General features: G+C 48.7%; 1 protein-coding gene and 1 pseudogene across 1 annotated transcript; one reads left to right on the top strand and one right to left on the bottom strand.

Annotated features, from left to right (window-relative positions):
- Positions 1-1645: 1645 nt before the first annotated feature.
- LOC127348773 (UDP-glycosyltransferase 83A1-like) lies at positions 1646-3564 on the top strand (annotated as a pseudogene).
- A 6468-nt stretch (positions 3565-10032) lies between these two features.
- Positions 10033-12519, bottom strand: LOC127294618 (vacuolar protein sorting-associated protein 2 homolog 1). The gene is made up of 5 exons (XM_051324471.2): positions 12257-12519; positions 11569-11699; positions 10941-11045; positions 10503-10763; positions 10033-10381 (listed from the first exon to the last, which is right to left on the bottom strand). Exons 1-5 carry the CDS (start codon positions 12291-12293, stop codon positions 10241-10243), a joined length of 675 nt encoding a protein of 224 aa, XP_051180431.1. The 5' UTR covers positions 12294-12519; the 3' UTR covers positions 10033-10240.
- Positions 12520-13689: the final 1170 nt, after the last annotated feature.

Raw genomic sequence — 13689 nt, 5'->3', positions numbered from 1 at the left:
GGGTGTTGGGACACGGGCTGAGTATGCAGCTAGCCGGTACTGCGAGGTGCGGAGTCCGGCGGTCTTGCTCAGCTGTGTCAAAACCATGGGGGTTTCTGGTTATTTCTTCACCGTTGTGGGCGACGTTCTTGCTGGCCATCCGAGATTGGGTCCTTGGGCTAGCGCGTGCTCGCCAGGTAGGCAGCATGCTCGCTGCTACATCTGCTCTCGCGGTTGTGGTATGCTTCCCCTTCCACCAGTTTAGTCGTGCTTGTGCAGGTGTTGACGCTCTGGGGATGGTGGGGTCGTCGGTTGCCGCCGATCTAGCGTCGTTGACATCTAGATCTGGATCTGGCCGGGCATTGCCAGCCAGTCTGCGTTCACCTTGCGGTTGAGTCTAGTTGGGACTAGTTCGTAGTGCTGCTTCGGTTGGGGGCGTGGCAGTGATTTCTGCTTTGTCTGCTCCAAGCCCTCGCGATGGCGTCCAAAACTTTGATCGGGTTTTGGACCTTGGCGAAAGCTTCACATGGTTGTGGCATGTGCCGGTGACGGCGGCACCTGCGGGTGTCGCTCCCTTGTTGAAGATGCCCCGATGATATCTCTCTTGTTCGAAGTGATGGGCCCTGTCCCTCCGCCTCAATCTGCCCCTCCTTGGGGGCCTAGCTTTGGGCATGCCTCTCTGGTAGTGTCTTGTGGATCACCCTGTGACATCTCGCTAGTGTCGCAGCCCTCTCGCAGCGTCGGCCTGGCTGCTTTTACACGGTTTTCTGCGGTAGGTTATGTCCTCCCTAGTGCCTTTGGAGGCTTTACTAGGCCGGCGTCTTGTCGTAGCCCTTACCGATGTGCTTATCCCAATACCAGGGGATGATGTTGTGTTCTTGGTCTAGACCTAGCCCGAGCTCCAGGGGTGGTGGCTCTCTGGTCTGGGTGAAAACTTCACAGGACCTTGTGTCTCTGCCGGCGACGATGGCGTACTGTAGCGTCATTCACATTCCCTTTGGCTCCTCAAGATCTGTTAGGTGGTTGCCCGTCGTTGAGTTTCCCGTGGATTGCAGTCTTGGTGCGGTGGAGGTTTGTTGGTGCGGACATGGCCGTGATTGCTCCTGTGCTACAGAAGACACAGCTCCCTCTTCATGGATCAAATTGGCGTTCCAGCGGGCTTGACGATACTTGTGATGTCTTCTGTTTGAGTTTCAGTTTGCTCTTGGCACATGTGTGTTGTAACTTCTGGTGTAACTTCTAGCCGGTTGATGGCTTCGTTAATTCAAAACCGGGCTTATTTCGCACCTTCCGTCTAAAAAATTATGCATCTAGCCACTATTCACAACTAGTCAACAACTCAACCTCCTGCAATAATTCATACAAAGAATACATATATAGAAGCCTTTTTTTTAGATGCTCGGTTCTGACCAACCAGATGGACAGCCAAACGATGCCAGCTTGCAAGCAGACGGGAGACAATTTTTACCTCTCCATCTGGACAAGCTAAGTTGATGTATTCTCTAGCTACTACTATTATTGAGAGACGACTATTTAGAATTAAGCAGTTCTTTACACAATTTTTTTAATGGAATTAAGTAGTATTTGTTTTCGTCTCTTAAAATGTACTCTATATAAAGACGTTGTGTGGGTATTGCATGATTACCAGCACACCTTTGTGCCTTTGTAGTCTCTGTATTAGCATCGAGGGAGGGAGCTAGAGAGCGTTCCGGGTGAATTAGCTATGGCGAAGGGGCACATCATGGTGCTGCCGTTCCCGGCACAGGGACACGTGGTGCCCCTGATGGAGCTCTCGCACCGCCTGGTGAACCACGGCTTCGAGGTCACCTTCGTCAACACTGAGGTAAACCACGCGCTGGTGCTCGCGGCTCTGCCGACGTCGGGACCGGATGGGATGCACGGCATCCACCTGGCGTCCATCCCGGACGGGTTGGCCGACGATGAGGACCGCAAGGACCTCAGCAAGCTCATCGACGCCTTCTCCACCCACATGTCAGCTCACCTAGAGAAGCTCGTGGGCGAGATGGAGGCCGCCGGGAGGCCTAGGGTGAAGTGGCTCGTTGGCGACCTCAACATGGGGTGGTCCTTCGAGGTCGCCGTGAAGCTCGGAATCCGTGTTTGCTCCTTCTGGCCGGTGTCCGCGGCGTGCCTGGCCATCATGCTCAACATCCCCGACCTCATTCAGGACGGTGTCCTTAACCACAAGGGTACGTACTACACTACTACGTGCAAATGCCAATATACTCTAAATCTATATGGTGAAGTCCTAAGAAAACTGAAACTACAGGATGGCCTGAGCGGGAGGAGACACTGCAGCTTGGCCCCGGGGTGCCACCGCTCCACACGTCCCTCTTGTCGTGGAACAACACGGTCGCCCCGTCCGGGCAGCCCACCATCTTCCAGCTTGTGTGCCAGAACAACAGGCTCAACGACCTCGCCGAGATCGTCGTGTGCAACTCGTTCCAGGAGGCCGAGGCTGGCGCCTTCAAGCTCTTCCCCGGCATCCTTCCCATCGGCCCGCTCTTGGTTGACGGAGGGGAGTCCCAGAAACCCGTCGGCAACTTCTTGCCGGAGGACACGGCGTGCCTCCAATGGCTTGACGCGCGTCGTCGCCGCTCCGTCGTGTACGTCGCGTTCGGTACCTTCGCCGTCCTTGACCCGCGCCAGTTCCAGGAGCTGGCCGAGGGGCTAGAACTCACGGGTCGGCCGTTCCTGTGGGCCGTGCGCCCGGACTTCAGCACCGGCCTGGACAAGGCATGGCTCCACGACTTCCAGCAGCGCGTCGCCGGCACGGGCATGATCGTCAGCTGGTGCCCCCAGCGGCAGGTCCTGGCGCACCCCGCGGTGGGGTGCTTCCTGTCGCACTGCGGGTGGAACTCTATGATGGAGGCAGCCACCAACGGCATGCCCGTTCTATGCTGGCCATACTTCTGCGAACAGTTCCTGCACCGGGGCTACATCACCGACGTGTGGAGAACCGGCCTGGCTGTGTCCCCGGCCGCCGCCGACGGTGTCGTCACCAAGGAGGAGGTGAGGAGCAAGGTGGACAAGGTCATCACTGACCAGGGATTCAAAGAGAGAGCAAGGTAGTTCAAGGATGCGGCCTCAAGGTGCATCGCCAAGGGTGGCTCGTCGGAGCACAATTTCACCACATTTGTGGACCTCCTAAGCAAATGATTGCGAGTACTCCGCATGTTGTATCCGCGTGCAATATTAGTTTCACCCACCGCATACTCCCTCCTTGAATAAATAAAAAGAGGTACATTATCTAGCTCCGGTAAGGCTAGCCATAGTGCTAGTATCATAGCTAGTATCATGCACATTGGCCCCACAAAAATGCTGATGTGGCAGCTAATTAAGGAGGAGAGAGGAGATTAGAGTAACATAGGTAGATACTGTATCATAGCGCATGTCACGAGAAAAGTTAATGCCAAACAAATCTTGTGCACAAATTTGCATTGAGATTCTAAAAAGTAATAAATATAGCATGACTATGATACTACTTCATGATACTAACCACTATAGAGATAGTATCATACACAAGTATCATATGCATAATACTACTACATGATACTTACCACTATGACCAGCCTAATGGGGGAGCGGGGCTCGCGGCGTGCCTTCGGTTCACTCCGGTACTTATAGCCGTCGCTTCATGGTTCAAAAACTACGTAATTTGTAATTCTTATTATTTTTGGTATTTGTACTATTGATTATTGATAGATCGGTGTGTTCTCTAGACACTTTTTTTTTCTCTAATTTAACCACACTTTAAAAAAATAGCAACATATATATAACATCAAATTGGCATATTACTTCATCCGTTCCGGTAATTAGGGCGTATAAAAAATTTAACTTTTGCTCACAAAGTAAGGCATAGGTGCGCTAGAATCTCAAAACTCCTGAAACTGCCCTTCACTTCTGTTCATCCTCGCTGCGGGAGCCTACTCCTAACCTCTCCTCTCACGGTGCTCGCAAGGCTGGTGGACCTCCTCAAGGCCACACTCAGGGACGTTGTGCCCGCGCTCGCTAGGGAGGAGAGCGCCAGCGTAGTCGTCGCTCACCTTGAAGCGGGTGTCACGCACCTCGAGCTAGACGACCGATTATGCCGTTGTATCGAGTGATGCCGCACTCCGGACGTATGGTAGACTCTGCGTGGTCGTCCCGATAAATGATGCACTCGTTCATGCACACATGGTATTTCATGTGCGGTAAATACAGATGACACACGATTTTTTTGGTTTCCTCGATATTGGTTGGACACTTGTTACCCTCGGGAAGACGTTCGTACCAGAATGACATGTTTTCGTCGAAGCATGCGTCGGTCATTTTGTGTTTTACCTTTATCTCTAGAGCCATGAGCCTTACTTTAAGGAAGGTATCCTCGGGCCTGCATCCTTCATACAATGGAGTAATTACGTCTATCTCCAGTTGATCCAGCTTGGTTTTCTCTCAGGCGGTGGCTTTTCCGTTACTCGTCTGCTTGAGAAGCAGTTCTTGAAGATAAGGGTCCTGCACCGAGCTCATCGTTGTTCCATCGTCGACTGCTCCGACATCTTCATATTCATGATCATGCCCTCCATCTTGATCTTCCACATCATGCTTGGGATCTTCTACATGGTGACTGTGTCCTACATCTACTTCATGATCATGTTCGGGAGATTCTTCGTCTTCTCGCCTGCCCTCACCGTTATTGTCATGTTGGCCTTCCTTATTTCTTGCCCTCCCATGGACAACATCATAATCATCTTCATCACCTTGCCACGGATAGACATCCATGAAACCACGCATGAGAAGGTGGTCCCGCACCTTTCCGGATTTAGGGTCCATAAGGCTGTTCAGCTTGCATCTTCGACACAGACATCTTATCTCCGTCTGGCTATTTTGAATCATCTCAGCCGTCGCGGGTATCAAAAACCTAGCCACAATTGGCCATCGTGCGGACCATGCTCGCCTACGGGGTATACAGAATAAAAAATATTTTAGAACCAAAAGAAAATTTTGGCATCACCTTTCCAAAAATAGGACCTATTTAGTGGTATGCCCGATTTTCGCCGAAACGGAAAATGAATCAACATTTCGGCAAAATATTGGCAACTCGCATTTTAAATCCATGCAAACAAAAATATGCAGCACCTTTGTGCAAGATTCGCATACAACACATGTGCAAGCTTCACATAACATATATGCATACACACACCGCCCGGCCGTTGTGCCCGCGGAGGCATATAACCTTCGCATACAAGCTTACAGTACATGCACACACGCCGGAGCTCGATCGGCGTCGGCCACATACAAAGCATATCCTCCCAATTGCATGCTCACCTATTACATTACGTTACCGTTATGAGCTCGAGAGAGATTGTTGGATGAGAAAGAAAGTTAAGATCAAGAAAATTAGGTTTAACAACTCAATTTGTTGGACGAGCATGCGGGTTTAAAAAGCCGAAAAGTCGTTCCATGTTAGTGGTGGCACGCCTCGTTACTGGTAGTGATTTTACGGCTATGCCTTTTTCTAGTAGTGCAATGAGTTAACCTCACTTATCACATCATGATTGAGCCAATCAGAGTGATCATAGTGTTCCCCCTTACCAAAACCATGGATGTTACCAGTGTCGCTTTGCACCTACATAAACACGTATCCGATGGGATCACTCCACCATACGAAATTTCACATGATGCTGTTAGGCAGTTCAAGTGAGATAATCTTTCAGTGGATACGACAAATTAAGAAACGGAGTGTGGTACGTCAATGTGCGTGAGCGTAGCCATCACTCGACAAAGAGCCGATTAGAACAAGGTGCCCTCGCTTCGTTGCCATCGTCTCTCTCGTCCCTTAAGTAGTGATAACTATCTCCACATGACCACCTTAGCTCGATCGGTTACTCCACGTAGTGAAAGTTGCTGGCCTTCTCGGTCGTCGTCGCCGATGAACACGAATGAGCCCGGCTCCGACGGCGGATCGCGCTACACTTACGTGATCTCCGTCGTCATCAGCTTGCTGATCGTCATCGTGATCGTCAAGCTGACCCGCTACATCCTCGGCCCGCCCAAGGAGGAGGAGCTCGCCAGCAGCGTCGACGGTGAAGGCGTGCCTCCGGCCGAGGTGGCCCTGGAGGTGCGGGCGCCGGGGCCAGTGCTTTGCGCGTACCGGAGGGGAGACGGGTGGCGAGAGTCCACGTGCCCGGTATGCCTGTCCGACTTGGCCGACGGCGAGACCATCAGGGTGCTGCCGGCGTGCATGCACTACTTCCATGCCGCCTGCGTCGGCGAGTGGCTGTGCGGCAACGATACGTGCCCGCTCTGCCGCGCCGCACCGCCGCCACCGTCACCAGCTGGTTCTACCGCAAAGGCTACCTCCACGGCGTGAGGGCAACGTTGTGCAAGCTAGTTTCATATGGAGAGAGTAGAGACGCCAGCATTACGCGAATTTTTTTTAAATAATACGAATTTTTTATATAATTCCAGAAATAGCGCGCGATTTCAAAAAATTCCAAATGTGTGACCCGGTCGGTCAGCAGCTGACCGATCGGTCACTAGTAGTCCGACTGGCAGTCGGCTGCTGCTGCTTGTCAGAGGGCAGAAGTAGTTGGTCGATAGCTGACCAATTGGTCAGCTACCGACCAATTGGTCAGCTACCGACCGACCACTGCATGGATTTTTAGGTTTATTATTGGCACTTCTCCCCCATTATTTTCTGGCCATATCTTCTCCCTCTCCCGTTCACACCGCCGTGTTTCCCTCCTGCCCTTGTCGCCACCCTTCCCGCCACTTCTTCCCGCCATTCCTTCCCGCCACCATCTCCCGCCACCATCTCCCGCTATATTTTCTCGCCACGCTCTCGGATTTTTTCCTATAAAAGCAGGCATCGACACTCATAGCAGCAGAAGTGCTACTATCTCTTTTTTTTTCTGTTGGCTCACCCTTAGCCGTCATGAGTGTGCCGTGCTCTGACCAGGAGTTTAGGCCGGTGAAGGCGAAGGCTGCAAGTTTGCCCCCGGGTGTGACTGCGGAGCGGTGTTGGTGCGGCCGTCTTGCTAAGGTTAAGCAGGTGGAGGATTTCTCCGACCAGTTCGGCATGAAATTTTTTATGTGTGCGAGCTATGAGCATGTTCCACCCCGTAGTTCAGCTTCGTCGTCCACCAGGCCGCCGGTATGTTTCGACATAATTTTATGTAGGCATAAATTTATTTATGAATGTGATTTAATGTTACTATTTGTGTTGCAGTCTCCCCCGCCCCTATGCAAATGGTTTCACTGGATAGACACGGAGCAGCCAGATTGGGCGCGCCAGCAGGTTGAGGAGAAACACCGGCGTGCGTGGGCAACGTTCTTTGAGGAGGAGCGTAGAAAAGGTTCGTGCAAATGAAAAGGCAGAGCGAGAGAGGCAGATACGTAAACTAAGGGCGGAACAAGCTCGTAATCGCGAGGTGAATCGAAGAGGATGGATGATGAGGCTGCACGTAGGTTTGCAGAGGAAGATGTGCGTAAGGAGGCTCGTGAAGCGGAGAGAAAGAGACTAAGGGAAAGAGCTGCCGAGGCGCAAGTGGCAGAAGAACGCGGCGACAAGTCCGGAAAATGGCCACGGTGGACGCAGGGGAAAGTAGAGTGATGTGACCTACTGGCTATGTATCTTAATTTCAGTTATAGTTTGTCGTTGTATCTTAAATTCTGTTGTAGTGATAAGCCGTATTTTAAATTCAGCTGCAATGTATCTTAATTTCAGTTTTAGTACTAATGTGAAATGAATTTGCCGCAAAAATGTTGTGTCGAAATTTTGGCTCGTTTGTTTCCCGCCAATTTTTCCCGCTTAATTTTTCCCGCTCAATCTTCCCGCCATTTATTCCCGCCCAAATCTGCCGCCACTTTTTCCCGCCTAATTTTTCCCGCTCACATCTTCCCGGCGGCCTGGTGGACGACGGTTGAACTACAGTGGTGGATCATGCTCATAGCTCGCACACATGAAAAATTTCATGCCGAACGAATCGGAGAAATCCTCCACCTGCTTAACCTTAGCAAGACGGCCGCACCAACACCGCTCCGCAGTCACACCCGGGGGCAAACTTGCAGCCTTCGCCTTCACCGGCCTTAACTCCTGGTCAGAGCACGGCACACTCATGATGGCTAAGGGTGAGCCAACAGAAAAAATAGAGAGATAGAAGCACTTGTGCAGCGATGAGTGTCGATGCCTGCTTTTATAGGGAAAAATCCGAGAGCGTGGCGGGAAAATATAGCGAGAGATGGTGGCGGGATAAATTTGGCGGGAGATGGTGGCGGGATAAATTTGGCGGGAGATGGTGGCGGGAAGAAGTGGCGGGAAGGGTGGCGGGATAAATTTGGCGGGAGATGGTGGCGGGAAGAAGTGGCGGGAAGGGTGGCGGGATAAATTTGGCGGGAGGGAAATACAGCGGTGTGAACGGGAGCGGGAGAAGATATGGCGGGAAAATAATGGGGAGAAGTGCCAGCAGATATCCCTCGTAATAAACGTAAACTAAATCCATGTAGGGGTGGCCAATTGGTCTGTAGCTGACCAATTGGTCAGTAGCTGACCAATTGGTCAGCTATCGACCAATTACTTTTGGGCCTGCCAGGGGCTGAGCAGCCGACTTGTAATCGGCCGGCTACTGACCGATCGGTCAGTAGCTAACCGACTGGGTCACACTTTTGGAATTTTTTGAAATCGCGCGCTATTCCTGGAATTATATAAAAAATTCGTATTATTTAAAAAAAATTCGCCCAGCATTACACTTGTAATTTATGAAATACAAATATGGCTTTCTGAGGATTCCTGTATGCTGTATTATTTCTCAAACTTTTCCTGCACTGCAGAGCTATTTTATTGCTCGCCCCAATACAATTGCAGGCGCCAAGCAAACATGCATGGAAGGTGGAAACAACTTCATCGCAATTTTCAGAAAAATGACCCAAAGCGCGCAAAGTGGTACTCCCTCCGTCCCATGAAACATGTCGAAAATTTATCGAAATTTAGATATATATATATATATATATTACTATTTAGTGTCTGGATAAATTTAAATTTTGACAAAACTTGTACTCCCTTCGTCCTAGGGAGATTGCCGGATGAGCGATTTTACAAGAAAACCCGTGTACAATGTTTGATCAAATCTGACGTCCCTAAGTCTCTTCCCCTTCGTTCCTCACTCTCTTCCCCTCCGTTCCTCGCTCTCGCTCCACCGCCCGACGCCGCCCGGCTCCGCCAACCCTCCTACCACACGCCGCCGCAGCCTTGCTTTCCGAGCCTCCGGCCGAGGTGGTCCTAGAGGTACGGGCGCCAGGGCTGGTGCTTTGCGTGTACTGGAGGGGAGACGGGTGGCGAGAGCCCACGTGCCAGCCTCTCCAACCTGACAAGACCATCACGGTGTTACCGGCGTGCATGCACTACTTCCACGCTGCCTACGTTGGCGAGTGTTGTGTGGCAACGATATGTGCCCGCTCTGCCGCGCCGCGCCGTCACCAAATGGTTCTCCAGCCAAAGCCACCTCCACGGCGTGACCGCAGCGTTGTGCTAATTTTTATTTCATTTTTTAGTTTTCAAGATTGTTGTGGTAGTTTCAAGTGGGAGTAGAGACCATCATTATTACACTTGTCATTTATTATGAACGGCTAAATGTTGTACTGCCTCTATTCATAAATAGATGCCATAAATAAAATAGATGTCATAAGTTTATCTAACTTTGGATGTATCTAGAAACTTTTTAGTGTATAGATACATCTGGATTTAGATAAAGGTTTGCATGAATGGAGGGAGTATTATTTTCTCCGGCTTTGCTAGTTCTCAATCAAGTTCCCATCAGATTTGTATCGGCGATTTATTCATTTGAGTTGTAAGTTTGTTTGCATCTTGCAAGTGAGGACGCTTCGTTCATTCGTGTAAATACTAAATACTAAGTTGCAACCCAAACGAGAATTAGTCCCACCCTATTTTTCCAGCTTTGCCTGTGCTGCATATCTGCCAAGAGAAAAACATGGAAAGTCGAAACTATTTCATCGCAATGTTCAGAATACTGACTCACAGCGCGCAAAGTGGTACTCTGAAGAAACCTTAGTACAGGTTTATTGAAATAAGATAATCTATATACAAACGGTCAATGCCAAACACACTGCAAATGATATCTCAAAAGATTTGCCGGAGTGGCATTTATGGTATACACAACTACACACAGAAGAGAACTGCTTGCGTGTAGACATTCTGTCAGAGTCCAATGCTCACATCTTCCTCAGGCTATCAATCATCAGCTCATCACATCTTCCTCAGGTTATCAAGTCGAGCCTGCAAGTCATCGTCGATTCCACCGTCCATCCCTCCGGCAGCTTCAGCTTGAACAGGCGCCTTTCCTGCCGCTACCGGCTTGGCGACTGCGGTCGCAGGGGCCTTGATAAGCTGAGTTGAAGAGCAGAAGATCAATGTTACTTATGTCCCGGTATCCCACCCATCAAACAAGTAGCTCGTGTTTCTACTTCTATGATAGGATTAACATGGAAATGCAGAGAGAATTCTTTACCTCAGAGTTGATGTCGATGCCGATTTCGTCAAGAACCTGGCTAACTAGCTCTTCTGTTTCTTCCTCCTCCTCATCGCCCTCCAAGGCGTCATCAATGGCATCACCCATCACCTCGCTGACCATCTCCATCTTCTCGTTCTGCATCTCAAAGTCACGCATTATCTTCTGCAGTGCCGGTAGGTTCATCTGCCTGTTCATCTGTGACATGGCCTTCGTGACGCCCTTCATGGCTTCCCCCATTGCTTGTGTTGATTTCAGGGTCTGTAAAATTTAGAAAGCATCCAGTTAGAGATTTCATACAGCGTTCATGAACTTCAGCACTAACAAAAAACAGGGCTCCAACAATAAACGAAAATATACAAATGTCTAGCTAAATCTTCGAAATAAATAAAGCACCTGCTTAAATCATATTGTTACTTGCTTAAAAAAGTTTGTTACCTGAATACGAAGAGATACACCTTGCAGCTGGGACTTGAGGGCATAAAATTTGGTGATCTGATGTCTTGTGCGGATAAGGTCCTTGGCCATAACTTTTACAGCTCCCTGTGACAATGGCCAGAACATCAGAATACATACCGGTAACATGCAAAGCCTTACTGTCTGAAATATGAGCGATTGCGCACACGAACATGCAAGAAACAGATAAACATCCCTGAACCTAGAAGTTTGAGATTTTCAACCGATAATTGGGTTATCCTATCAGGAGATGTATACATGGAACTTTTTATTCTGAAAGAGATAAGAACAACATGGCTGAATTCATGCAAGCACGCATAAAGACATCATTTTCCACTGTGCCGTATTACAATCATAAACAAAGTTGCCATATCTGAAGTAGCAGATCAACACAATAAGAAGAACATACAGCTTATCATTATTGCAGTAGCAGGGTAGGATGGTGTTAGCATGATATTCAACAGTGTGCTAGCCATCAAGAAAATTGGTTGCAACGTCACATTGCTGACAAAGTTGGCATTTCCCAGATACAGATTGCCATAAAGAGTTGGAGTTGTATGGCGGTAGAACACAATAGAAAAACAGAAGGTAGCAATTTGGGTGGACATACCATCTGTCCTTGCTTGGCCACTTTCTTGATCTCAGCGATAAGCTTCTTCTCCTGAGTTTGCAGGCCCTGCCTCTCCCTCTCAATCTCCCTGATGGACTTGTCTAGCATCCGCTTGTTCTCCCGCAGCAGCTCTATCATCATTCAAGTAGAAGGAAGACAGTGAGAAAAAAAAAACCTCTCTGATGTAAAGCCATAAGACAGCTAAGCTCCAGGACTCTCCCGGATATGCAGCAACAGATTAAGAAAAAATGCGACACAAGGCCAACTATAAATCTGTAATATCTAATCTAAATTGGAGCAATTACGCACTAAGCATAATTCTGTCAACATGCAAGCATGCATGCCAGCTCAACAAATAATTGTAACATTTTTTGTTTTCATTTTTGCATGTTAATCACTGCCAGATATTTAAAGAAAATGGTGTCGTATCTTTTCCCCTTGTCATCCTGGTTCTCGCGCGAAGGCATAGCAGCGTGCTAGATCGATCTTGTTGGTTTGGAGGGGTGGGGGGTTACTGGTTGAGGAGTTGGATTTTGGGGAGGAGGAGACCTCCGGCGGGCGGCAGAGCAGGTGAAGTAGTTTGAAACAGCAAGGTGAAATTCTACGATCTCCAGGACCGGCAGGGCAGGGGAACAAGTAGGACCACGCTTTCCAATCCAGGAGGATGAGGAGGAGGAGAGATGGTAACCTGCTGGGGTCTTCCGCTTGCCGAAGATGAAGCTCATGGCGGCGGGCGGTGGCTGGATCCGGCTGCTCCGATTGGATTGGAGTGAAATCCCCTCGGCTCGATCGCGCGATAGATCGGCGAAGATCAGATACGCGGGGTAGATGTTGAGGTGCTCACGCGCAGATTGGATTGGATTGAAGTTGGTTTCTTTGGGTGGAGTGGTTGATTGATTCGTCCTCAAGGCATCCGGTACTGGCTGGGTTTGTTGCGTCTGTGTCCACGCGGTATGCGACTTGGGCTCCGAAGCTTCCGTTCCGAGTCGCTATGATTTTTACACTTTAGCCCCTTCGAAACTGAGAAATCAACCCAAAACTATCTGTACATGTACAAAATTTATGTGTACATGTACCACCAAATTATATGTACATGTACAAAAATTATGTTGAAGCAGACAATTTTGGAAAGCAGAATATAACAATGGTTACCACCAAATTATCTGTACATGTACCCAACTTCATCATCTTTGTTGTTTAAATATATTTGGAAACATGCATAGCTCCACTGAGGCAAAAAATTGCAGCATGAAATGTTTATTTGTCGGAAAAACAACATAATTTATGGTACGCATGCAGATGCAGTAGCCTGTCTGTATATGCTATGAGGAACTGTTGAGTTGAAACATGGGGATGGGGCACCCATAAACCTGTCTTCTATGTGCAAATACCACATAAACTTGCAAAGTGGGGTGGGGTGGCTCTTAAACTTAGGTTAGATGTGTAAAAAAAAAGTCAGTTTTGTTCGAATTGAATAGTTTGCTGCCATGCTAGAGATGTCTAACCAGGTTTTTTTTTTTTTTTGCAGAAAACCTCCTGCGACTCACATAAACGCTTAAGCTGGTCCTCCGTTTGTTTGGCCGGCAGAAATTCTCAAAATGGAAGCTACACATATTCTTCTTGATAGTAGGAAACAACAACTAGCACACCTACACATATTCTTCTTGATAGTAGGAAACAACAACTAGCACACCAATATCAATATAGACTGCAAGGCTTGCATGCAGTTCAATAAAAACAGAGAGCAAACAATTGCTAGTGCGGATTGAAATATTTTGTTATGCTTGAGTTATGATGTATATATACTTGATTCATAGTATTCTGCCATACATATAAGTCTTATTATCTCGTTGGTCTCCTAATTCCTTGAATCTATACCTAATAATAAAGAAAATAAGGTTTCCTTGGTTCGGTCCGTCACTTTACGCTTTCGTCCATCGTTCTTTACGCCTTCGTGCGCCGTGCGTGAGCGCTTTGGTTTCCTTGGTACAACACGTTACGTGTCCGGGTAGAGCTAAAGTTACATCAACGATTCCTTGGCGTTGTACGCGTTTCATACGTCGAGCGTGTGCATTTTGGTTTCCTTCAAACAACATGATGCGTGTCCAGTAGAGTCAAGTC

The sequence above is a fragment of the Lolium perenne genome, chromosome 4 (assembly GCF_019359855.2).
Source record: "Lolium perenne isolate Kyuss_39 chromosome 4, Kyuss_2.0, whole genome shotgun sequence".
NCBI lineage: Eukaryota > Viridiplantae > Streptophyta > Magnoliopsida > Poales > Poaceae > Lolium > Lolium perenne.
The sequence above is the reverse complement of the archived record's forward strand: the minus strand, read 5'-3'. Positions and strand labels throughout refer to the sequence as shown.

Coding starts and splice junctions, on each gene's coding strand:
- LOC127294618 (XM_051324471.2), bottom strand. CDS start 12,293: ATGAGCTTCATCTTCGGCAAGCGGAAGACCCCAGCAG. Junction 11,700..12,256: donor CAAGCGGAAGACCCCAGCAG/GTTACCATCTCT, acceptor GAATGATGATAG/AGCTGCTGCGGGAGAACAAG. Junction 10,764..10,940: donor GTGTATCTCTTCGTATTCAG/GTAACAAACTTT, acceptor TAAATTTTACAG/ACCCTGAAATCAACACAAGC.